Raw genomic sequence first — 26273 nt, 5'->3', positions numbered from 1 at the left:
CAAAACTTTTCTGTTTATTTCCCAACTACAAACATAAAAACTAGAAGGACTAGATAATCCTTGAACTTTTTTTTTTTCCTTACTCAATTTGTCAAGGTTATTTTTTGACAGCAACCAGAGCAACAGGAATAATTGTTTACAATAATTATGCCACCATTATTATTGTCTAATGAGAGCCCCATTTTAAAAAAAACATTTCAGCTATTTGAGTCATACTTTTGGTCTCATGCATTCACTTCTAAGTCCTACTTTTGTAATTTGTTTTCTGGAAATTTTGGTTAAAAACTATCAAAGTAATATTATTCAAATATTTATTCATATAATTATTAGCTCTTAGGTTAATGTAATCTTTACTTATGTAAGGGACTAGTTATTTAAGCTGTTACCAGTAACTGCAGTATTAGGCCAGTAGGCCAGTAATTATTTATAACTTAAATCCATTTATCCTGAAGAAACCCTGAATAGGCCATCTGTCATGGCTTTCTACTAGCAGAGGTCAGATCATAAGTCACGATCACAGTATCCACTAGAAGGGAGTGGCATATTTCAGTTAGTTTTGGGGTGAACAGCTATTTAATGGGTTTATTTAATCTTTATTAAAAAGGATTCCAAATCTTCTCCTTTGGTAAATCTGTCACAAATTTTCCTGACACATTTGGCTCTTCTGTCAGCTTGTTAAGTGGTATACCCTTGATGACAACAAAAGTCTTCAAAATATTTAGCAGAATATTCTTGATTATAATGCATGCAACTTAACTTCAGTAAGTGTTCTAAATACCTTCCAACAGAATATCAGTTTTTACCTTCCTACTAATTATAATTCAGGTCTTTAGTTTTTAGAAGAAAATAGTTGTGCTTCGGTATCCAGAGGTGACCCTGAATTTTCTACCAACTAGCATTCAGATTAACTATTTCATGATATTGGTAAGTCAGAGAATACTTCCAGGTTCGTATTGGTGGATATGACTGCAATTCTCACTAATCATAGAATGGTTTGTGTTGGAAGGGCCCTTAAAGATCCAACCCAACTCCCATGGGCAGGGACACCTTTACTAGACTAGGTTGTTCAGAGCCCCATCCAACCTGGCCTTCAGCACTTCCAGGGATGGGATATCTGCACTTTATCTGGGAAACCTGTTCCAGTGCCTCACCACCCTCACAATGAAGAGTTCCTCTTAATATCTAATTTAAACCTCCTCTCCTTCAGTTTTAAGCTATTCCCCCTTGTCCTGTAACTACATGTACTTGTAAAAAAGTCCTCTCCATTTTTCCTGTAGTTGTTCAGGTACAGGAAGACTGTCACCCTTACCAGAAGTAAATTTCTTGCAAACACTGATTATTAACAATGGCAACCAGAAACCAATTCAACGATTAGGTTTTATAAAACTATATCGTAGAATATGAGAGCAAATGTCTAATGCTAATGATGGCTGAAGTTACCCTAAAAGAGGTGCTGAAAACAATATGAAGTGAGGTAAGAAAAATTGGCGAGACCAGCCAAGATAAAGGTGCAGTGGCCTGTTCTGCCCTGGAGTTGTTACAGATTGTGTTACAAAGAGCAATGATACCTAAGGAAGAGGATAAGCCCTTCTTCCCAGCAGTGATTACCACTGTCTAGTGTGGGTTCTGTATGACTGACCTCTCACAGGAGCACTATCTGGACTGCTCACAAGCAAGAGCTTTCTGTGTTTAGGGCTGTCACAGAAGATTGTTTATAGCTGCCCAGAACTTTGTATTTGACAGAAAAAGTTCTGTTAAAAATGCTACTCTGACAAAGGGGAGATAGTTCTGGTGGACCAAGCACGGTCTTAAGCGCATTTTGTATACATCTGGTATTGCAATGAAATCTGATTTTCTCTTTTTTCTTAAAAGTTAACTTAAATTCACTTTCAATGATCTATCCTTTGATACAGTGGTGTTTCGTGGTTAAATTTTGTCTTTCAGGTATTTAACCTTTATTGGGCTTTTAAAAAAAAGGTTACTTCTCTGTCTTCTTATTGTACTTCATTAGTTCTGCCTGATGCAAAGTGGATTTGATTTTACAGCATAAATATACCCTTCTTCTTCTGTAAATAAATCACATAAGGATGGGAAGAAACCTTAAGAAATAACTTCTAATTTTTCATAAGCAGAATAAAGTCCATTAAAGACTTACTGTAACTTATGCCCTGTTCATTTGGATAATTGCACGCATAACTTCATGAGGTGGTTAATGCTTTAGCTTCATGTGGATTTTTGCATTTTAACATTTTCTGCTATTTCTGTATCTTCCCCAAAGAGTCTTCATCTGCCAAGTGCTGGATATGGTTTATCAGGTGTATTTACCAGTCATGTCTTTATTGTTGCTTGAAGCTTTGATTTAAGCTGCTTGGCAGTCATGTATGGCTAAATATATGCAAACTCACAAAGCAAAAACATGTACTTTGTTCTTGTTCTCAACTCCATGTTCGTATCCAGGCTGTTGTCCTTCCTGCTTGGGAGTCTGATGCATCTGAAATTTACATGGAGAGGTCCTCAGGGAGGGGTTAGGCACCCTTTCACTGCTCACCTGTAGCAGTAGCAAATACAATTCCATTGCTTTTTGAAGGTCTGAGGAAAATTCAACAGAGATGTTTAACCTTGGATGAGCAAAGCATTCACTTGAAGAGTAGCTGTGAGATTGACAGCAAAGTCATATTTGAGGATGGAATAGAGGTTGCTTATGAAAGTAGTTCAAAAACTGCATCAGCAAATACAGATGTTTATGCAGTATCTAAATGTATAAAAGGTGGGGGTTTCTTAAACATTAAATCAGTTGCCATAAATATACATTTCTCAACATTTTCTTCTTGAAGTCTTCACAAATGCAAAATGGCATAATTACAATGCAAAAAAATTTACCATGGGGAAAAAACCCTACTGGTGTTTTTCTAAAGAGCCTTGAGTGATTTAAAATTGCTTTCTGCTTTACAAAAGAGATGCTCTTCCTTGTAGGGGAAAAAAAGGAGTTGGACTATGAAGGCAAACATACTCACAAATTTTAAATTGTAAATTAAAATTTTAAATTAAATTAGTAGCCCAAAAGACTGTTTTCTTTGAAAACATGTAGAGCTTTCTTGTCATGCTTTGGACATAGTAGTTATGGTGTGGTTAAACAAAGCAATATTAGCTGCAATAATTTTTGTACCAGTCATCTTCAATTTATTTATTTTCAGTGATTGAATTGTTGGAATCAATAAGTGAAATATGCATCCTTAGTTGTGACAAAAAAGAATCAAAGTCTTAAAGGACTAAGGACAACTTAAAATACATATTAGCAGTATAAGAGAAAAGAACAAATCCACAAAGGCTGGATTTAGTTAGAAATAATTATATGGTTAATTATGGTACAGGCCCATCAAAGTAATTTCTTTAAAGAAAATTGTTTAGATAATATAGGTATTGATTTAAGAATATGCTGTATTTGGCAGTTTGCAAACTTAAACTATAAGTTCTGGAAAACTTGGTTATAATATAATCTCGAATACTCTAGAGAGGGTCCTGATTCTGCAGTGATGTTTTGAAAGAGCTGCATAGCTAAGTTAAATGACAGCTCTATTTTGTCTTTACAGGTAGGGAAAGGCATTTAGATGTGCATAATTGGGTTTACTGTTCCAGTAGTGCCCTAGAAGCACTTCTGAAAACAGTCATTAATAAAGATGACATGTTTGAATTTAGAATCTTGCATGCACTTAATGCAGAGGTGTCTGATTTTGTATATCCAGTAGCTATAAAGAAAGCTGGTACCATTATAGTCTTGATTGGTGCCATCATTCTAGGTGTCAACTTAATGATTCTTGTGCATGTGTGCTTGTTTTCTGTTGGTCTCTGCATTGCTTTTAATGAGGCTAGAACATTAAGTATTTTATTAGGTATTATACAGGTACTTTAGTTAGTTGGTTGCTGCAGGTAGCAGTCAGGAAAATAAGACTTCTCTAGCTTAATGGCCTTTCATGCTATTTTAATTGCATGCTGGACTCAAAAAATTAGTCCTCTGTTTGGGGGGGGCAGTCCCTCAGCACTTCTGATCATATAAATTTTTACAGCTAATGATCACATATGAATGTGGAAAGTAATTTTTTCCCCCTGAATTAAAAGAACCACTGGTGAATCACCACAGCACTGAGTTATTACACCAAAGCACTGAAATGAAAAACAGTACTTTTGCAGCTGTTGACAAAATCACATATATTCTAATAAGAATCTATTTTTTTTTTAATATAGAAGTAATTTTAAAACCTGAGGTTGAGCTTATTTGTAGAAAGTTCTAGTGTCATTATGTTGTTATGCTAGGGCTACACTGAATTGTCTCTGTGAAACACAGCAGTCATACGATAATAACTGGCTGGTTAAGAACAGCCAATGGCTTACTTGTGACACAGAAACTGTCAGAGATTTCTATTGCATCCAGCCCTTCAATTAATGGTTTTATCCAAATTAGAATAATTGATTAGAAGTCACAGCTTGGTAAGACTCAGACATGAGATACATGATGAATAACAGTGACTGTATTTATCTTAGCAGAGCTCAGCAGTCAAGGCTGTTTGTATTTCAGTATTCCTGTAGCTCTGCTCCTGGAATATTTTGATGGTCTGCCAAGTCATGCAGCTGGACAAATACCATCACTTTGATTACTGTTGGGAATCTTTGAACACAGAGAACAAAACTTAGCTTAGATAAAGAACAGTGTGTTTTGTGTTCAATTTCCTGCTGTTCTGTGATAGCGGTTAGATTCTGGTAAGGACTAAAAATCATAACTTTTGTTACCTGAATCTGAATATGCTCCTGAATTAAGCATGTAATTTCTTTTGTCTTGCTTTATTTGTGATTTTTTTTTAAGCAATATTATGCTTTTATTTCAAACAAGTGGCTAATTTTTAATACCTCATCCTTAACCTCCCTTTTTTTTTTAGCATTGATATTTTACAAGATGGACAATAATTGTGTGTCCCTTTGCTTGGCTAATTTAAAAGTAAAAATTTTCTCACCTTAAAAATATGAATAAAGTAATTCTTCTATTTTTTAAACAAATCTAGAGATGATGAATTAAGATTGTTTTCAGGAAATTTATTTGTGGTGGTTCTTCAGGTGTATGAGCAAGAGCAAAATCCTTTCAGTTACGATATGGACAGTGGCAGTCATTTGGATTGCTCAGGCCAAAAAAAGAAGAATTGGAAATCTTCCAAAGGGTTCTGCACACCAAGGAGAACAGAATAGGAGTGTACCTATATTCAAATGATTTCTTGTGTTCATGGATACAGGCAGTACAGAAAGGATTGATTGATCTCTTACTGAGCATGATTTTGTATCTCACATTAAGATTCCAAGGGACCAAAACATTGAGAAAGAATTAGTTAATCTGTTGTCTCACTCACCTAATCATCTCCAGTGCAATCAAGCTAAGGCTAATTTCCATTTATTCCTTTCAGTTCCACGAGGTTATGTGGGGAATTCAGCTTTGTGCATTTCATACTTTGAAAACTATCTATTAATGGTTAAGTGTGGAAATGGTAGAGCTGTCATTATTCAGAAAGGGGTTGCAGTTTGTCAGACTCAGAACCTGGAAAGATAAAATCTGCTGTAAATACATGCATAATTTGTGTCCTGCATGGAGATGTATTGCAGAAAAAATAAACTTAAGTTACAAGTGCATAATATTCAGTGATACTGCATAGTGCCATGGGAGGTCTTCAGCATTATTGTATTTTTTTTTTCCATTATGTTCCAGTTTTAATCAGTCTAGTGCTACCCTTATTTGGAGTATTAGGCATTCAGTCTTGTAGGTTGATCTTCCTGTTTATTATGTTTCATGATTCAGAAATAACAGAATAACACATTTTAAATTACAATATGTTATAAACAACCAGATTAGAAATTGCTTCAGATGTTTAGAATAAAATTGTTCTAAGTTGTTTTTTGTAATTAATTAGCCAAGTTTTGCACTGATTACCTCCATTGCCAACTTCACTTGGGAAGAAACAGATTGTGAGATTTGAAACATACTTATGAAGGTTTCTTACACTTAATAGCATGCTGCACTAGTGCTGCATTTCCAGAATGTGGTCGTGTTACTTACAAGGTATTTTGTTATTGTTTCAAACTAGAAGTAAATGCAGAGGCAATTTGTAGTTGGCACAGAGCATTTATTTCTGGTGTGCCTGAATTAGTTTTTGCTGTTTACAACACATCCTAGCATAGCACTTCAAGATGAGCCAGGTATTCTGGAGTGTCTGGGCATGGGTACATACAAGTTTGTGTGTTTATTTACACTGTTTATTTGTATCTAGTATCTGCTGCTGATTTAGGGCTATTTCTCCTTATTTCATTAAATGTGGGGGTTTGTATCCAAATGCTATGTAGTTTTTGGGATGGTGCTAGTCTCAGAGGTATTCTGTAATAAAATCCCTTTAAAATAAAACTTTTAAAATTAAAGTTACAACTTGAGGAAAATTAAAGTTACAACTTGAGGAAGATTTAACATGGAGAGAAGGCACTGTAATTGCTAACACTAAAATAGTATTAATGCATGTAAGGTGCACTGAAAATGCATGACTCTTTTCTAACCTTTATTGTTTAGCACTTGGGAATAATTTAGAAAAACATGGTCTTTTAAAAATATGTTTTATTAGCTTGTTCAGATATAACTTAAAAAGCTGTTTTTAAAGGCATGCATCCAGAGACATGCACACAATGAATTCCAAGTGTCAATGTTTCAGGGAATCTAAATTATTTTCAGAATTTCAGAAATTGAGAAGGGATAAGTGGAAGGAGAAAATGTTGGGCTGGTGCCAAGCGATAGCTCGTAACCCTCACAGACTTCCAAACAGCACAAGAACACCCGAGGTCTCAGGTGATGCTTCACATAACTCTACTTTGGTGAGTGAAAAGTTGCATTTCGTGACAGTGGCATGCTCAGAACTTGAGAGGTGTTAAATTTATTTGTAAAATTGTACTGTTTGCCATTGCTTGCATTTCCTCCGTGTGCGAAACCCTTTGATATAACATCTGTTTGCTCTTTCAGTTTGCTTTTTCTTTTTGTCCCTTATGTAATGCATGGTTCATTCTGGCTTGCATGCTGTGTCTATAAACCAGTATTGATGTTTTGTGAATGGTGAAGTCTTTAAGCAGATGACCGAGTATGGGTCACTTATATTCTTTGTGATCCTAATCAGTGCAATGGCATTTGGTCTCTGATGAATACAGCTGGACATTATCTAAAGGCACCTCATTTACTCCTTGTTCCTGCCTGTAACAGGAACAAAGTATCATGTGTCTAAACTTGTGTCAGACAGCTGGATTTTAAAATTATCTTTATATATTAAACAGGCTGTTCCAAGAGATGGTTGAATTTCTGCATGTAAAGCTATTGATAGTAGATGTTCAGGCAATGTAAAGTTGACAGTTTACATGGTGGAGTTAAAATGTATCATGTGAAACTGAATAAAGTTACTCATTGATAAGAATTTTAATCCTGCAGTTTTTGTTCATTGAAATAAAGCCACTTACATCAGTAGACCTGGCCAGGTGAGTAGAACTGGTATTTGTATGTAAAGGCTTCTAACTGCCCTGTCTCTAAGAGCAAAAATTGTCTACTTGTCTGCTTGTTTTAATTCAACTGACATTTTCAGGCTACAGCAAGACTGAATATTTGAAACATATCCAGTTCAATATGCCTGCTCCAATTTCATTAATGAGTGGTAAATAGGCACTATATTTCCCTATCCTAAGAAACAGGAGTGATCAGGAAATACTGCCCTGCAGTTCTTGAAACATGGACAGGGTGACAGCTAAGCTAACAGGTGAATAATTGTTCCTAACCACTGAAGAAATGTGGTACTCCAAATGAAGAGACAGTGGTCTGCTTGAAAGCTGTTGAAGTTTTGGTGAAATAAAACCCCTAATTAATGTGGCAAAATGATCATGTTCAGTGGTAAATGATATAGAATGTAAGTTTCCGCTATAGAAGAGAACACAAAAAGACAGCAGTAAAAGCTGCTAAATTTATAGTTTTTTATATATATTGTAGAATATTGTTATAGCTCACTTTCCTCTAGAATATTTTACTTTCAGAGAAATAAAAGGAAATTAAAAATCAATGATTCTATGAAAAAAGATGCCAAGTATATTATCCCCACATTTAATTACTATTGCTATTTTATTTTTAAATTTTATTTAATTGCTTTTACTATTTAGCTATTAATAGTAAGAGGAGGTAGCTATTATGGAATTGGGATATGTGGAAATTTGCATATTTTGATTTCTGCTTGACTGCTATTCAACATTTAATTTGTTTTGATATTCATGAGATAAGCATTCCAATCTACCAGATGGGATTTAGAAATGATGAACTGGATATACAGTTCAGAACTGGTGAATCCATAGACTTAGTATCTTTTAACCCTATTAATATTAAAACTTGTTCAAAAATAAGCTTGCATGTAGACTGAAGTGTGTGAGAAAGCCAGAAAAATAAATTACTGGGGACAATACTGTGTGTCTTTTAATATCATGATTGGCTGTAGAAGAATAATCTTCACAACAGGAAATAAAACAGTGATGTCTCTTGAGGCCTGCCAAGCTTTCCTTTTCATTTTCTTTGCTTCCCACTCTCTTAACCATGACTTTTTCTATCCCTCACGTATGAAGAAAATCATATTCAGTATAAGTTTTTGCTGGCAATGTCTTTCCAACTTGCAGGAGGTTGACTGAAAATCCTTTTTTCACTTGTGAACATTTTTAATCTGAAATTTTGTTTGAAATCAATTTTGATTTTGCTTAGTAGTCATTACCTTTTCAATATTGAAAGATTTTCTGGCTGGTCTTGAGTGAAGATACAGAGTTTAGCACTAGAAACTGAAAAATAATGAAACAGCAGAAAATAAAGAATATAGCAAATTGTTCTAAGTGTACAAAGCCACTTCCAATGAGCTATTCAAGCTCATTCTTTCTGAATTAAACTTCATTTTTCAGTGCATTGCAGCTCCTCTGTAGACCTGATTCCCTCAGTATGGGTTTATTTGGTGAGTTTTGTGCCCATGTGAGTCTGTGTTATGAAGACACAGCTCTTTGCTTCCTTATTCTGTAGGTGACAAGTCTGGGTTTGGAAGGAAGCAAAGTGGAATGTAGACTGCATCTTTTTTTGACCTCTGCCATATGCTTTTGTGTACACTTCTGATGCAGCAGAATGTCTTCTTTATTTCAGAATTTCAGCTAAGGCATTGAAAAGTACTTTCCATTTAAAACTAAACCCCAAACTGAGCATTTCACAATGCTGCTTTTCCAAAGGAAAATGATCTGAAAATGGCAAGCAACTCTCATTAATTTTTTCACAGCATCCTATAATACCAGGATGGAAGGAATCTCAAGGATCATCTGGTCCAGCCTTCCTTGCATAAGCGCCATATAGACAAGATGGCACAGCACCCTGTCCTGCTCAGTCTTAAAAATATCCTGTGTTGGGGGATCCAGCACCTTTCCTTTGGGGATTATTTCAATGGCTCATTATTCTCATTGCAGAACATTTTCCTCTTGTGTCTAATCAGAGTGTGCCCAACTTGTACCCATTACTTGTATTTTGCTTCTAACTCCTTCTAAAAGGGAGTCTTCAGCTTCTTTGTAGCCACCCTTGAAATCCTGGAATGTGATGATAATGTGTACCTCTCCTAAGCTTTCCTTTCTCAAGGCTGAACAAACCCAGTTCTCTCAGCCTTTCCTTGTGTGGCAGGCTTCCCAGTCCACTTTTATGGAAAGAAATATTTTTCTCTCTGTGAAAAACAGAAGGGAGCTTGCAGAGCGGGAAGCAGGTTATGATCATTAAGAAATTGCTTTTTTCATGAAGCAAGTAAATGGAACACTGCACAGCAGTGGAGAAAAAATACAGAAGAATTAAGATTATGAAAACACTGGAATGTATTTAAAGAGTTTAATAAAAGCAGTTGCACCATTTCATTTTATTTAATGTTAAGATGTTATAGCTTCATCCAAATCAAATAAATTCTGAAATATTTTAGCAGAATTCAACTAAGGCATCTTGGAAACATTTTTCTGTTACTGTTGTCAACTTAATTATAATAATACTCCCAAGCTTTATCGCCTTAGTCTACTTTATTTGAAGATTAAAACCTTGCATTCAGTTTTAGATGACACTCTAGCTTCTTGGTTCTGAGCAAACCTTGAAAATTTTGAATCATTCTGTCATCAAAGGAGGCATAAGTTCTCAAAAAATACTGTTTAATATTGTAGGTATTGGATTTGGTGTGTTGTATTGATAGTTTCAGATTCACAGTGAGTAAATCTTTTTTTTTTTAATACTTAAAACAATTTCATATAGTCATTTAACTTGCTGTAGTAGAATATAAACCTGGAATTGACTTTGCTTCTCTGATAGCTAGAGATCATCTCTTTATCAAGCTGAATTTATTATCAGTTTGTTTCTGTATACATTGTTTCTAGACTTTGAAGACCCCCATCCTTTGTAATGTTCATCATATTTTGAGAGACCTGTAATACAACATTCCCTTTTTGTCATACTTTCCATGTCCCCATAAGTGTCTTAAAAGTTCTTGCCTATTCCTGCTCCAGTTTGAGCAGGAATGACCAGTTATGCACAGTATTCCAGATTAAGCTTTCTGTTCCTAAAAATTGTAACATTATTGCCTGTCCAGTAGCACATTTATCATACTGCATAGATTTAGCATCACTTTATTGATACTTTTTTGTAGCTATTATTTTAGTTTTGAGATGAAACCTCTAGACTATGTTGAATTATAATACATGAAAACTGTATAAATTAAAATTATTAATGTTCTTCTATCCTTTCTATTCACCAGGCAATATGCAAACTCATCTCTTTTTCATTTTTCCCTTTCTCTGATGTTTCTAGAATTGGGGAAAGAATAGTAATGTTTTTTCCTTTATTTGAAAAGAATCTAGATCTTGAAAACTCATAATTTTATGCAATAGTATTTTTTGTCTTCTGAAAAGATAATGGATATAATTGATAATAAGAAATTTAAAATTATTTCTTCATTAATCACTTTGTGCTGACAGTATCTATTTATACTGTGATTCTGTAAGCATATGTATATGTGGTGGGATCAAATGATTTTGATGCGAATACGTAAATATGTATTAACATTGATTAAGCAATTTGCCTAGAAGCAGTTCCGTGTCCAGCTGTTTTTGCAGAGTGTCTAGTGTTTCTCCGGGTCCTCGTTCAAAATCTGAGCATTATTATAATTTATGTTCCCTCTTGTTATTTGCAGCCTCTTCTGCACAGGGCTTGGGCTGGTCCTTAATTCAGTGCATCGTGTGAAACACATGGATTTAATGGCACAAGAGCATGTACTTAGTGCTGAATTGTAGCCATTAGTATAAACTGTTTTTCCCTGTTGTATTCCCAACCAGAATTATAGGTGAATATATGTGGAACTATAGTCAGCTGAGTAACTAGGTAGTTTGTTTTTCTATAGGCAAATGAAATTTAGAAGTCATGAAAAATAATCAAGCATCTGATTTAACCCTTAGGCAGGATTTCTTTTTATGCGAGCAAATGATGCCATCTGCTTCTCCAAGAGAAAGTAAAATGTGATTATGAATGATCTGTTTGACATAGGAAGATCCCATGTTGCCACATATGATTTTGACTAAGCAAGCTAATAGTAGACAATAGTCATTCTGAAATATAATTAAACAAACAAGGAAAAGTGGGCGGCTTTGGGGGTTTTTTGCTGTTCACCCTGACAGACAGCTCAGCCCCCCACAGCTGCCTTCTCACTTGATCAGTGGGATGGGGAAGAGAAGCAGAGGGGAAAGGTGAGAAAGATAAGAGGGTTGAGATAAAGACAGTTTAATAGGCAAGGCAAAAGCCACACATGAAAGCAAAGTAAGGAATTTATCTATCCCCTGCTTCCCATGGGCAGTCAGATGTTCAGCCATCTCCAGGAAAGTCAGGCTCCATCATGTGTAATGGTTACTTGGGAAGAAAAATGCCACTCTGAATGTTTCTTCCTCCTCCTCCTCCTTTCAGATTTATATGCTGAACATGACACCACAGAACATGATTTATCCCTTTGGTCACTTTGGATCAGCCCACCTGGCTATGTCCTCTCCCAACTCCTTGTGCAACCCCAGTCTCCTTGCTGGTGGGGTGGGGTAAGGAGCAGAAATGTTCTTGGATGTAAGCCTTGCTTAGCAAAAACTGAAACAACCCTGAGTTACTAACAGTTTCCTGCAAAAACTGAGAACATAGCCCCATGTGAGCTGTGATGATGAAATTTAACTCTATTCCAGCCAGAACCAGTACAGGTTTTCCTCCAGTGATAATAAAGTGAGTATCTGGGATTTAACTGTAAGTTTTGCTAACTATGTGAGAGTTCTAATAGTGTAAGAAAGATTTATCACTAGATGTTCTTTAAAGGTCCCATCTAACCCTAACCATTCTTTATATCTGGGATCTTTATCTAAACACCCAAACTTAATTTTAGAATAAGAAAGAGTTCTTCATCTGAGTTTGAAGTGTTTGGCTGCCTGATTTTCATCAAGATAATGTAATTCCTTGAAAATCTTTGAAATAGGGTACATCTAAGTTTCCTTTTATACTGCAAGCCTTGAACTGTTAATCTGACAGGGAGTGATGGGATGTTTAAGATCTGTATTTTAATTTGTTATAAGAAAACCACGTAATTTAAAACTCAATAACTAGATGTGAGAAAAGAGTAATTATCTAAGAATATGGAGTTGTGTTCTTCTGAATTATCATCTTATTTCTATAACTATTAAGTAGATTTTAGGACTAAGACTCCAGAACCAGCTAGGAAATCCACAATACCATACCTAAAAAGGTCTCTATAAACTGATTTTAAAAAATATAGTAGTAACATTAATATAATAGCCCAACAATGTGTACATGTGAGTAAAACTATGGAAGAGAGATTATGCAGAGAAATCTAATTTTAAAAGGTGTAGAATTGTTCACCAGTATAATAAATTATATGATTTCCCTAAGTATCTGTTCATGGTAAAGTTAAGAAAACTGCTCCTGGTACTGTGGGTGTTCCACATCCTTCTGCGCAGCGCAGCATGCTGCCCAGCAGGGCAATTGTTTTAACAATTTATTTTAACAATGTATTGCTTTACAATTTCCAGGATCAGCCTAAGCTGGCAGTGGCCTCAGGAGCCATGCCACCCCAGGCCAATCTTGTTGATTTTCCTTATATTTAAAGCCAATTAGCAGTTGTAACCTTGGTTACCATCACCTTCTACGTTCTCACCATGAATGTGGTAGTGAGGATGTTAAGTTGTTAAGAGCTCATTTGTGCTCCTTTTCTATGCATTCATAAACAATTAGAGCAGGGTAGATGTAGGCAGAAGCTTTTGGGTAAGTCTCCACCAGTGTCACTTCATTATTTATGACTGACAAAGATATGGTCAAGTTTTTATGTATTTGACCAATGATTTCAGTTAGACTTCCCCTATGGCAGGCTTAAAATGACAATCCTCACTTCAAGAATTTTCATTTTGCCTTCTCTAACCAAAAACAGAGGCTACATAGAAAATTAATAGTATTTTGAATTTTTATGCACAAAAATAACTTTAGTATTGGGGGAAAAAAGAAAAGCTTATCTGAATGCTGGATTCAATAAGGCAGTAAGGTTGTAATATTGTCATTATCATTATTAATATTATTGTTATTATACTGCTATGTTTTATTTGGCTTTATAACTGAAATTATATTTCAGGTTTTTTAGCTGTTAGGTTTCTGCATTTATCATCAGTGAAATTAGCAATAGAATATTTTTCTCTAGATAAAACTACTATAAAAAGACATTGACATAAAATGTGTTAAATGTCTGTGTAACTGTTTGAAGAGGTTGTATTCAGCTCTTTATTTTCCCCAGAATATTTCATGCATCTAGTGTCTCACAGCAACATGTGCTCACAAAATTGCTTCAAATCTATTTCATGTAAATTATTCATAATTTGTTTCCTTTTTGTATAATTGAAGCTGTCATTAATATTTCACTTAGGGAAAAGGAGCATCATTTTAATGTAGAATTTAACACCTATTAATTTTTTAGCTTTGAGGATGAGAGCTATGTCTGACTACATTAGACTGTTTCCCATAACTTTTGACTGAAAGTTCAATAAATTATTTATCTAGAAGTTTTTCACATGTTCATAAAAATCTTATATTTCAAGTATGTAAAACTTCAGGTTATGTGGTGTAGCATTACAGATACTGAAACAAGAGGGAATTGCCAGATCATCATCTAGTTTCTGTCTGGCAAATGAGTTCTTGAAAATGAGAAAATCAGACAGGGCCAAGTAATTAACCTAAGTTTCTTATAAGGTGAAATTGAGTTATTCTCATTCTAGCTCAGTGAAGCCTTCAGTCCCATCATTAAGTGAACACACACCGTAGTGGGGAAGTCAAGATGATAGGAAGCATCAGAGTTATTGCCATTATTGCCAGAGTAATACCAGCAAGGAAAGCTATGAAAGCATATCATGTTAGGAAAAAAAAAGGAAAAAAGGTGGTGGTGGAAGATGATAATGCACTTTATCTTGTTAAAAATCTCAAGGTAACACTTTAATTTAAGTGCAAGTTTATTTATACTCCCATTCCTCAGGTTCCCTAGTATTTTTATGACATTTTGCTGTCCCATACCACTTGAATTACAAGATCCAGCAACAGCTTAAGGATAATCTCTCTACTGTGCTGACTACTGCAGTTTGTGTAACTCAATGCTGTAAACAGAAATATGTATGCATAATTTGTTTAAATAGTCTATACTGATACCATTTGCAGGCTTGCAAATATGTGAATATGTGCATGTAAGTTTGTGTAGTGTGTAAATATATGTGTGTGTATTTCAACCCTGCTAGTTTAAATTTTACCTAATAATTTAAGTTTCTGCAACAGGATTCATTCTCACTCTGAAGTGGTTTGCAAAGTAATGATTGCTGAAAAATATATTCTTAAGAGGAAAATAGGGTTGTACGTGCACAGCTAGAAGCCATTTCCTGCATTCATACCAGTACGTAAGTGTTGTTACAGACAGGGGTGAAAGAAGAAAGTTGCACAGCTACAGGGAGCTGTGCATCTCCCTATATGCATCCCTGATGTATTCTTCTGCTTTGCTCTCCTCAGTAAAAGTCTTCCCAATACTGAATTGGTTGGGTGTTGGTTTTGTGTCCTAGAGGCTGCACATCTCTGCAGCTGTGCTCCCACTGCACTGCTGTGCTAGAGCCTCGTGGATCCATGTCAGCACACATTCAGCAGCACTGTGCTCCAGCCAGGCTGGGGGCTGGCTTTCCTGCAGATCCTGAGCCTGCACATGTCAGGGCTGTCATGTGAGCACCTAGCCTGGCTAGGGACAGCCTGAGTCCTCATGGCAGCTCTCTGTCCTTCTTCCTTTTATCGCATAGAGGCGTCTGTAGCATAGAAGATAAGGTAGGGCCTCTTGAAATCTGCAACGTGTGCGATTTCCCTTTCTTTGTGACTTTGATGGAGAAATGAGGTGGAATAGGGTCTGGGGAGATATCATACCTTCAAATTAAATATAACCTTTATAAGCAGATTCTTCCAAAAATATGGTCTGGGAAGTCTCTGAAATCGAATGTCCCTGTTTTGTATTGTCAGTGTCACTGAACGCTTGCCACTGCCGCTGGAATTGTGGTATTCCCTTTAAACAAAAAATGGTAACAGAAAGTGCAGGAGAGGAAAGGAATCATGATTATTGTGTAGGTTAAAGCACTAGCTTATGTGTAACTTCCATGTAACTTTGTGAAAGTAATTTCTACTATATTATTTCAGCCTCATTAATATGAACTAATGAACACTTGAGATGAAATTTAACTTAAAATAGTAAGGTGCTTCAATCCTCTAGAGACAAAGGGGTTTGACTTATCCTGGTTGATAGTGGAAGGATTTAATAACTTTGGATAATTAATACAAGGAAGGAGGAGAAAATATAGCAAAGACCTAGTTTTGTCCTCAGGATGAATCAACAGACAGGCTGCAGTTTAGTGTTTGATCCACAGGAGATGGAGATAACTGGATGAACCAGGCACCCTGCTGCAATTTCAGAGGTGTTCAAATATTTGTCTTAGAAATGCCAGTCCTATCAATTTCATTAACATGGGTATGTGGTCAGAGATGGCTGTATGTGGATGCTGACCATAATCACTTGTGTTGACTCTGCTGACTGAGAAAAAACTGCTTGTGACCTTGTTAAGCTAATTACCTCTGGGGTTAATCTGTTATTCCCTCCCCCTGGCCCTTGCATAAAGTATGAGATGGGAGTAATAGGATAAGGTTAAGAAGGGGAAATTTAAACTGAAGGTGAAGACCATAATCTTGGCAATAACATGACTTAGGCTGCTGTGTGATTTTATGTTGGGGGTTACATAAATCCCATGTCTGTGGTACTTGAAATTTGGAATGGAATGGAAATGGAAATATTTGCTATGATTTTTTTTTTAGCTTTTTTTCTGTCTCTGATTTTCTGTCCATGTAGGTTCCTTTTCTAAAGGAAATATTTTCCTCTTTCTAAAGGAAATATTTGCTAGGATACTAAACAGGAGTCCTGAAAAGACTGTTTTGTTTGTTTTAAGATTAGGATTCTAAACTATGCATGAAAAAAACACATTAAAATGTCTTTTTTTTGAAAAGGTAGTTGGCTATAAAATATTTGAATTGAAAATGACAGATTATGTCATTTTTCTATGAACTTCTATTCCTTCCACAGAAATTTGGTAGCTTGTAGAAATTTTGCCTCCCTTTCTTTCCTGTGTTAAAGAAAGGAAAAAAATCAAAAATGTGAAGGAAAAAATACTGGGAGAAAAAATAAAATTGAAAGACATAGAAGATTGTATTAATTCCATGCAATCCCATTTTACTCTTCCTGGATATTATTTGGCTCCTCACATTGTCTTAAGTCCCAGAGAAGAATCTGTTGTAGGGCTATCTCTACTGTCAGTCCATAATTGGCATTTTTAGTACAGCCATTGGAATAAATATGTAACAGAAATATGTAAATAAAGGGGAAAGCTATATTGTGGGATAAAAAGTTGTTGTAGATAAAGCTCATTTGCTGCACAGGCCATTAATTTGAACTTGTGTTCTTAGACAAAGAACCTCACAAACAAGAAAACAAAAGGAAAACCCCCAAAACCAAGATATCTGCAGGCTTGTTACCTTTTGTAGTTCATAGAGAAGCTCTTGAGTACAGGCTCTGGCATGAGTAAATTTGAAGGCAGGCAGAATAAACTTAGGTGTAGTGAAATTTATGGTAATGAGGTCATTGAGCAGAGGTGCATTGATGCTGCTCCATCTAATTACAAACTCACAGTAGAGGAAGACAACAGCAGCAGTGCAGGTGGTTCTGAGAGCTCCCAGGGTGCTCTGTCAGTAGTGGGGTGCATCAAAACTGTATCTATATTATATATATATTATATTTTACCTATTTGATGCTGAAATAATGGAATTAATTTTTGTATTATGGAAACTTGTGTTTATTGAATTGTGTTTGATGTTTGTTTTCTCTGGGTAATAATATTCCAGAATGTGTTAATTGCTTCATGTAATCTTTGTAATCTATAAATACTAATGCTTATGAAATGTTAATAAGAACTGATAAAAGCAAAATGCAGAAAAATGAGCTATTCAATTAATCAATTTAAATTATAATTGCATGAATAATTACTAAATTGTCAAAACATCAGTTATGTGCATTGAACTACTGTAGTATGGGATAGGTTGAGTATTTTATGTAGACTAAGTATGATTTCCCTTCAGTTTTGTTGTTGTTGTGGGTTAAGGCCATTTTGTTTAGAACTGGGATTATGAAATGCTGAGGGTCTCATCTTGTGAATAGCCAGTTCAAGACACTCATGTGATTTTTAAAGAAATGCTAATGTCCCAGTACCATAAATGCCTAATGGTGCTCCCTCTCTGAAAATCCTGGTCTGTAATCAAAAGGGGTGTTTTCAAATGGGTAAAGATAACTTTTGGGTTTAAGTCATTATTTTGGGATTTCAGTAAAAATGCTTGTCCTTTCAGGGAAGCAGTAGAAGTTATATATTTAGAATGTGTGAATATCTCAGAGTTGATGTTACTGATATCAAGGTCCTACAGTGAATTTTTTTTAAATAATGGGAGGGTGAATCAGATAGGATTTTAAAAAAACATTATTATTTAAAGGAGAGAGAAAATGGAATGAGGAAGATAATAGAGGAAAAAAAGGGAAAAAAGTGAATATACTGTATTGTAAATACTGACAGATGTCAACTCCACTTTGATAAGTATCCTGTACAATTCTGACTTCATTTGTTCTTTTTAGAAAGTTTGTTTCCTTCCCAATGCTTTATCTCACCCTATTCATAGTTCACCTTGGCTCCTGTAGTAAGCAATATCAATTATCTGAATATTCACTGTGTTGACACTTCCAGCTAAATGCAGTTTTCGCGTTCTATGGGTGCCTACACTTTTGGCATGCAAGTATGTTTAAAATACAGTGTAAAAGCTTTTTTTGAGATATTTATCACTAATCCGTTGTTTTTGAAGGTCTGTTCTAAGCAAACCAAAGTTTTTATATGCACCATCATTGACAGGAATCGCAAACAGTCATCTTGCTCTACTTTAGTCATTGTAACATTCATTTTTCCTGCGTGAATCTTGTATGTTGATCATGTTTCTTTCTCAAAAGAGACTTAGAGAACATACAGGATGACATAATTAAAGTAAATGTGCATTTTGGAAATCTTTTTCCTGTGGATGCAAAAAGTGATTAAAATTACTAATAAATAAAAGAATTCTGCAAAGTGGAACATTAAAACTTTCTTTAAATGCTGTAAGTGGCCTAAAAGTTTTTTGTTTAACATAGACAACAAGTTTTCAAGTAATACATCTTCATTTATGGGGTTGAATCAAGAAATTTTAACTACAGTATCATCCATGAAAGCATGATCTCTTCTTCTTTAAAAGAAAAAAAAAATCATCTTTTTACATGAGCTTTTTAGAGAGGTCAGGTATGAAAGATTTTTCAACACAGTGTTCAGAATTTGAAGAACCATTTGCAAAGAGATAGGCTTTTGACAGTGTGGGATGCAGTAACACAAGTTAATGCTTTGGTCAGTCAGTGCCTGACGTGGAAAATGCACTGCTCATCAGATGCATAACGTATGCAATTTCTGTAGCAGTTTTGCATATTTATTTTCAATTCAAAGTGGTTGGTAAAGCAATTGGTTTCTTTCAGGTAAAAATAAATAACTGAAAGCAACTTAGTTTTGTTACATGAGAAAATTCTACAGGGTTTGGCTATCTATGTGTTTATTTTTGGGAGGCAATTAACCACATACAGGCCAGTCAGAATGGGGTCTGTGCATACCTGTGCATTCCTGCATTCCAGAGTGACCAGCAAATTGTCTGCATTAAAATGTGGTGTGGAGTCCAGCATGTGCTTGAATTAAACAACAGTAAAAAAAATCACTACAAGGAAAGAGCCTCTTTCATTTTTTGAATCTTTTATTTTTTGTCATCTAGAGATCATAGCATTAGGAATTTTGTTTCTAGGGGCCATTGTCTGGAGGTTTTGTGTTCTATTTTACTTTTTTTTTAATTACATGGTGCAGGTAAACTCTTCCTTTATCAAAATATGTATAAAGGTGGAAGAATATCTGAGAATTTTGTTTTCTGTTAGCTCATAGGGGATCAGACCAAGTCCACTTTTTCACATTTGAAATGGTGTAGTGGGTTGGATGAGACCTGACCTGTATGTTCTATATTGAGAGGTTGCATTTTTCTGATTACAAGTTTTTATTTTGCTTTAATACAGATTGCCACCTGCAGAGAAATAAGGTAAAAAGCATTCTGAAATGCTTGCAGACTTGCAGCAATAACTCTCTGGTAAAGTAAATATAATTTTTAACTTAAACTGTTAGAACTTCTCTTAAAAACCTAATGTATTTACTTGAATTAAATGAGGCAATGCACTTTTGAGTATTTTTATACATTATTTTATTAGATTCAGTTTAAAGGCAAAGATAAATGGAGTAGACTCCATGGGATAAACTCTACTGTGGCTGTGTGTATAATAATAAGCAAAATATATTTATTTTAGGTCATTTATTTTAAGTCATTATTACTACAAACAAAGCAAGACAGTTCTCCAATGCAGCTTAGTAGCTTCTGGTTTTCACTGCAGGTGGTAGAGTGTCTACTTTGATTCACAGTATTTTATTTTTTTTTCCAAATAACTCAAACACATTACCTACAAAATAACATCTGTGTTACCACAGAATTGTCAGTGGTGGTGTAGACAACTCTGTTCAGACAAGCTGAGCACTTCTTTAGGTCTTTCTGCAAACTACCACAATCTCAGGTTTAGTGTTTAGACCCCTTGAAATGTGAAAAATGATATAAACAAAAACATGACATAAGAAAATCAAGAATCAGTAACTTGTGGCACACATGAATGATGTAAATTTTTGCAGTTTCTGTTTTAGTTATTTCCTAAACCTCCCATTTGCCTTGAACTGATTGCAGACACCAAGAAAGGTAATTGCTTCAAGATTTATTGGCTGAGTTTACATTATTGCATTAGCCACCTCAGGCTGCTTCAAGGACATTACTACTGCTAGTATTACTGTTGTTATTGCTATTGTAATTATTTACACAAATACAAGAAAATCAGAAATCAAAACAAGAAATCAGAACATTTGCAGTATTTTTTCAATAATATAAAATTTATAAATACTTTGGGAAAGGATGAATATTTCCATATCAGACATGAGAATGAAATTACTGCTAAGTTTTCTGTGCCATGAGAAAGAATGAGCAGAGAAAATACATTTTCCTGTTTTTTTTCCAAATGGGTTGTGCGAGGAGAATTATATACGTGATACTGAAAACCAGGGGGTTTACATGTTCACTCCTTTCCCCTTCAGACCCAATATTAAATGAAGCCCAAGACTCAGGACTAAGAAATGACTGCTTTTAAATACATTATTTAGAAAGCGGAGAGTGAAAATTTAATGTATTCCCATGCATTTGACCTGTAGGTTATCTTTAAAACAATATTAAAAAATTAGATTCAGCAGGATGTCTATGAATAACATGTCTGCTCAAGAAAGCTTATTAGTTTTCTCTAATAGCCTTTCAGTCACTGCCTCTGGATTTGGATGTCCTGAGATTGTTATATTAATGGAAACAGTGTAGTTGAAACTGCTTTATAATCCTCACTAGAACCTATGCCATCAAGAGATATCTGTGATGAAACTTTCCACAATCATGAAGCTGTTTTTGACATTCATGCAAATGCTTTTTTCTTGGAAACATATATTTTTGTATTGAGCTCTGTTAAGCTCACCTTTTGAACAAAACCATGACTTTTGCTTTGTATTGTAAGAAGTAAATTTATTGTTAATAGAAGTTGAGTCATTGTTGAGTTCCTTTGCTTAGGTAAGTTTTTAAAAAATTTAGTTGAAGTCGAGGTTTAAGATTTCAGAATTGTGTTCTAAGCTCTTCTTTGAAATAGTAAAAAATAAAACCTTTCAAACACTTCAAACTTGAAAATCACATTCAGAATATTCTACATTGCCCTTCCTGATTTCCCATTGTTCCCCATCCCATCGTTTCCCACCCAGGCTCAGCTGTGCACATCTGTCTTCCCCAGATCTAAAGGTCTTTTCTATTAGGAGGGAATTATTGTAGCATTTGGTTTTCAAATTTCAAAGCCTCAGCAAAGGACAGCACAGATATCTTTGTGGGAAGAGGGGAAGGTTTTGAACACCATTTTCTACTATTTTACCTTTCACTTTATCGACTGTGTATAATTTTTCAATAAATTTAAAGTCAAAGCTTAAATACTAAACATTAGAAATATTTTTGTTCCAATTTAAAAAAATCTTGTCTAATTTTCAGATTAGAATAGATTTGGGCAAAACCAGTTTCATGCCTGAAAATCCACTGTAGAATGTTTAGTTATGAAAGATACATGACTGATTTTGATAGAGCACCCAACTCTTTCTACCTGAGTATTCCTCTTGGTTGCAAGATGGTAATCATATTAATACTTGGTGAGCTGAGATGAGAAATCTAACCAAATATTCATTTTAGTGCTGTAGAAGGGCACCTTTTTCAATGGATAAGGTATGTAAACATGTTCGTAACAATACTCCTTAGCCATGTGTTGTTTGAAGTGTGTCTCTAAAATATAAATCTGCATGTGAACTGAGGGATGAGAAAAGCTAAATGTACTTGGACTTGCTGGTGGAAGTGCTTTAATCTTTTTTTTTTTTTTAATTCCTTTTCTCTATTCCATTTGTCTCACTCCATGCAGTAGCAATGAGCACATTAACAAAGGAAATTAACTTTTCATACTGCCATGAGTTGTGATCTTTTCAGATCTTGTGGGATAAGCCAACCTGGGCCTAATCAGTATTTTAGAGATCTGCAAGGAGAAAAAATGTAGGTCTGCAAAACAGATTGCTCCTCTGTTGTTCAAATTTATTTTCTTTTTTCCCCAGGAAATTTTATTCTTGTGTAGTTTTTAATTTATCTTTTTCAGGTGCCTTGTTTTGAAAATGCAAATCATGAGACTTCACCATTTATCACTCAATTCCTGGACAGCAATGACATTACCTCTTGTTATACTGAGTAGTTAATGGAGCTTTCAAATAAACACATCAGAGTATAAAATATGAAGTAGCATACAAATATGTTTGTAATTCATATTAAGTTTACTTCTTGCTATAGCTACAAGCATAATATTTTCATATGAGGCTGAGTATGATACAAAATAAGGCATACATTGTATTTTGGTATTAAAAGATGCTTCAATATGGCAGAAGTTGATATTATTCACTGTGCTCCTAAAAGTGAAATATTGTGCTGCTATTGGAATTGTTGTGTATTGTTCTGTTTTGTCCAAGTGTTGAACAGTGAGAAAGCAATAATGAAATTCAAATGTGAGCACTTAGATCTCGCTCCATCCAAAAAAGATGGACATAAAAATAGTCATGTCTCCTTCAAAAGCAACTCATGTCTTTAGAAGAATACAAATGTCAACATTTCTGTGATGTGCTTCCCAAAACTTAAGAGGGGATAACACAGGGCATTTAACAGCCCATGATAAAAGTATTTACTTTCATTAATTTCATCAGTTGCATTCCTTTAATATCTATAGAACATTAAATTTTAAAATTGACCAATTTCTCTGGCAGAATTCCAGATTTAATTACTGGATTGTGTGAAGAACTGCTGCTTGTTATTGTTAATGAAATCCCTGGGCTCCTACTGAGATGCATATTGGAATAAATTATCAAATCTTTCATGGATTTAGAAAGAGTGCCCTTTATGCCTCTTTCATAGGCCATATTAAAAAAATTGCAAGAGTCCCTGAGGCTTGGCAAGTCTTTGCAGTTTCTGTACAATTTTGAGACTGTGTAATTTTTTCAAAGGAAAAAATCATTGTCACTTAATGATACTATCTCCAAAATTATGCATTCCACCCCTTTGACAGTCAAAATTAAAGAAATTAAACTCAGAGTCTTTGAAACACCTGGGTTTTTTTTTTTTTTTTGAAAAACTGTGAAATACCTTCAAAACAATTTCAAGCAGAATGCTGCTCCTAATTTCATGTTTCCCTGCAGCAGATTCCCAAATAACCAGAGCAAGAGGAAATCTGTCAGCAAATTCATTGGTGCTGAAATTCCATATGAATGAAAGAGTAGGAGGTGACATGAACTGCTCCCCTTCAGCAGATCCCACTGTTGGCTGCAGCCTTGGTGCTGTGCCTGGTCACTTCAGGAATGAGAGGCTTTTATGGATATTAATGAATAATCAGATTGCTCATCTGGGATTCCCACCCAGATGTGTGTGTTTGGCCTTCACAGAGGTTGTGCTTGTGTTACTTCCACCATTCTTTGCAAGGGGGAAGAGAACAGCAGCTTTTCCTGGGCTGCTGACTTGATGGTTGAGGGATTTGAGGAAGGAGGTGGAAGTTCAGTGTAAATAAAAACTGCTGACTTTTTTTTCCCCTCCCTTTAATTTTTTAGTATCAAAGTACTGAATGAGTTTGGGGAATGATTTTGGATTAAAATTTAACCAAGAATTTTTGGTTTTTGAAAATGCTTAGGCAGAAAGGTTCTTGGAGTTAGAATCTCTGGAGAAGTCTTTGTCCTTGATTATCACTTCTTGTAAACCTTTCTCTGAACCACATGCAGGAAGAAGTTAAATTAATAATTTTGTTCCCAGGCTAGTTCTTGGTACTCAGGCAGTACAGTCTCTCACATCAGGCATAATCAAAGGTGAAACTAAAAGGTTCATGATTCTATTTGAAGACAGATCTTCTATGATATGTGTGTACTAAAAGACTCATCCTGTCATCTTGTATCTGTAAATTCAGCAGGTCAGAATAGTCTTATGTGTTTCAAAAGTAATTGATGTGTCTCACATAACCTGATTTTGAGATGCCTCAGCTGTGTATTGTGTATTGCTTACAGAGTACTAGATTCTTTGGCATTGCTTGGAACACTTAGCTAGAAGTCAAATTTTTATTTTGGTATGGGACAGAATAATTTATACAGACTCTCTGCAATACCCGTGCACTGTAACAGTTGCTGGGAGTTTAACTTTCCAAAGTCTGATCTAAATCTTAGTTTGGTTTCAAAGTAGTTATTTTTATACCTTACATATTTATATGGAAAGTAGTCTTTCAATTTTCTTCATGATTTAGGCAAACAGGTGATTTACCATGCAAACATGGAAAAGGCTTTATATTCAACAGCTTTACTGGAGTCACGTGTTGTCATTGGAAGCTCTCTCACTGGAAAACAATAATTAACATTTTTGATGTGATTTTAATGTGATGAAAAGCTGAAAGGGTGGTGATCATGATGTGCAGCTGTGCAGGGAGAAAGGACTGAATGCAAGCTCTATGTGAAAGCAGCAGAGTATTGTCAGACTACTTCTGAATCCAGGGCTGCAGGTGACCTCTTCAGTTTACATACTTTTAAACTAAATTATTCCCTACTTAGAGGCATGATTTTTTTTTTTCTTGTTAGCTAAACTTGCATAGGCAATTAATATAATATCACAGGGAAGAGTTTTTCAATGATTCCATGTTTTAGGTTGCTTTTTTCTGCCTCTTCTTACTTGTGGAGTCCATTAATTAGTACTTGCACTTAAAAGCATATTTTTTATTTATGCCTTCCATAAATTATGTGAATATTATTTTGGAATCTTTTAACAGCAGCCTCAGAATATTTTAAAACGAAGGGTTTTAAATGTTATAATAGCAATGACATGTTCGGGTTTTGTGTTAAGCACTTCTGAAACGTTCAACCTGTTTTTGGAATAGCTTGGGTCATGATAGGTTAGGAAGAATATTAAATGTGCTTTCTGCTCTTCTCTGTCCCACAGGCACTAGGATGTATAAATGCAAGTACTTAATTAAAAAAAGTTGGTTTTCAATAATTTTATACTTCTGTGATAAATTCTTTTATATTTTATCGTTTTGTTGTATGTTTACTATGCCAAAGTGTGCTAGGTTTCATAACTTCCAAGTTAAGATGTCAAGGTTCTTGTTAAGCATAATACTACTTCTTTCAGGTATGCACTAAGAGATTATCAAAAACCTATTAATTCCAGTAATTTAGTGAGCTAAAAAAAAAAGACACTAAGTTCCTGATAGATTGCTAAATATGAACATATGCTGTGTTGTTTGTGTATGTTAAAATGTCAGCACTGAATTACAAGTAGTGCTACATCCAGCCATATGATCAAGTACTTGAAGTTAATGTAATACTTCAGTGGTTTAAAAATAACACCCTAAATAAACTACTTGGGTATACTTTGCTTCTCTTTTCCACTACTCAATTAGTTGAAAACAAGCTAAGATGCAAATTTTACATTGCTTACATGTAGTGCTAAATTTTCAATTCTCCCATGGCACCAGCAAGATTATCTATCCCAAATTCCCAAATTTATCCGTGAGCTAAAGAAATAATTTTGCCGTATTATATCATGCTTTTTAAAGATCAGTCAGCACAGGAATTCAATTACAGAATGATTTAAGTACATTTTTGAAAAAAGGAAGTTTTGAAAAAGAAAACATGTTTTGCATGAAGGTAAACAAAACCTTTTACAAAAGAAAAAAAAGCTAGGAAAATATAAAGATAAAAATTAACTTTTAAAATTAGTATTTTTACTTTAATAGCTCTAAGCATGCTTAGACTGTTAGGGTAGGAAT

The 26273-nt window shown here is 34.9% G+C and overlaps 1 protein-coding gene across 7 annotated transcripts in view; it reads left to right on the top strand.

Moving 5' to 3' along the window:
* MARCHF1 (membrane associated ring-CH-type finger 1) overlaps positions 1-26273 on the top strand; it is a 224355-nt gene that overhangs the window by 129394 nt on the left and 68688 nt on the right. For all 7 annotated transcript variants that reach the window (XM_054633556.2, XM_077177271.1, XM_077177276.1 and 4 more), the window contains one exon: positions 6755-6894. In XM_054633556.2, the coding sequence (XP_054489531.2) occupies positions 6793-6894 (102 nt within the window). In that variant the 5' untranslated portion in view covers positions 6755-6792. The remainder of the gene's footprint in view (positions 1-6754; positions 6895-26273) is intronic.

Source organism: Agelaius phoeniceus, chromosome 4, assembly GCF_051311805.1.
Source record: "Agelaius phoeniceus isolate bAgePho1 chromosome 4, bAgePho1.hap1, whole genome shotgun sequence".
Taxonomy (NCBI): Eukaryota; Metazoa; Chordata; class Aves; order Passeriformes; family Icteridae; genus Agelaius; species Agelaius phoeniceus.
Note: the sequence above shows the minus strand (reverse complement) of the source record. Positions and strands in the feature narration are given on the sequence as shown.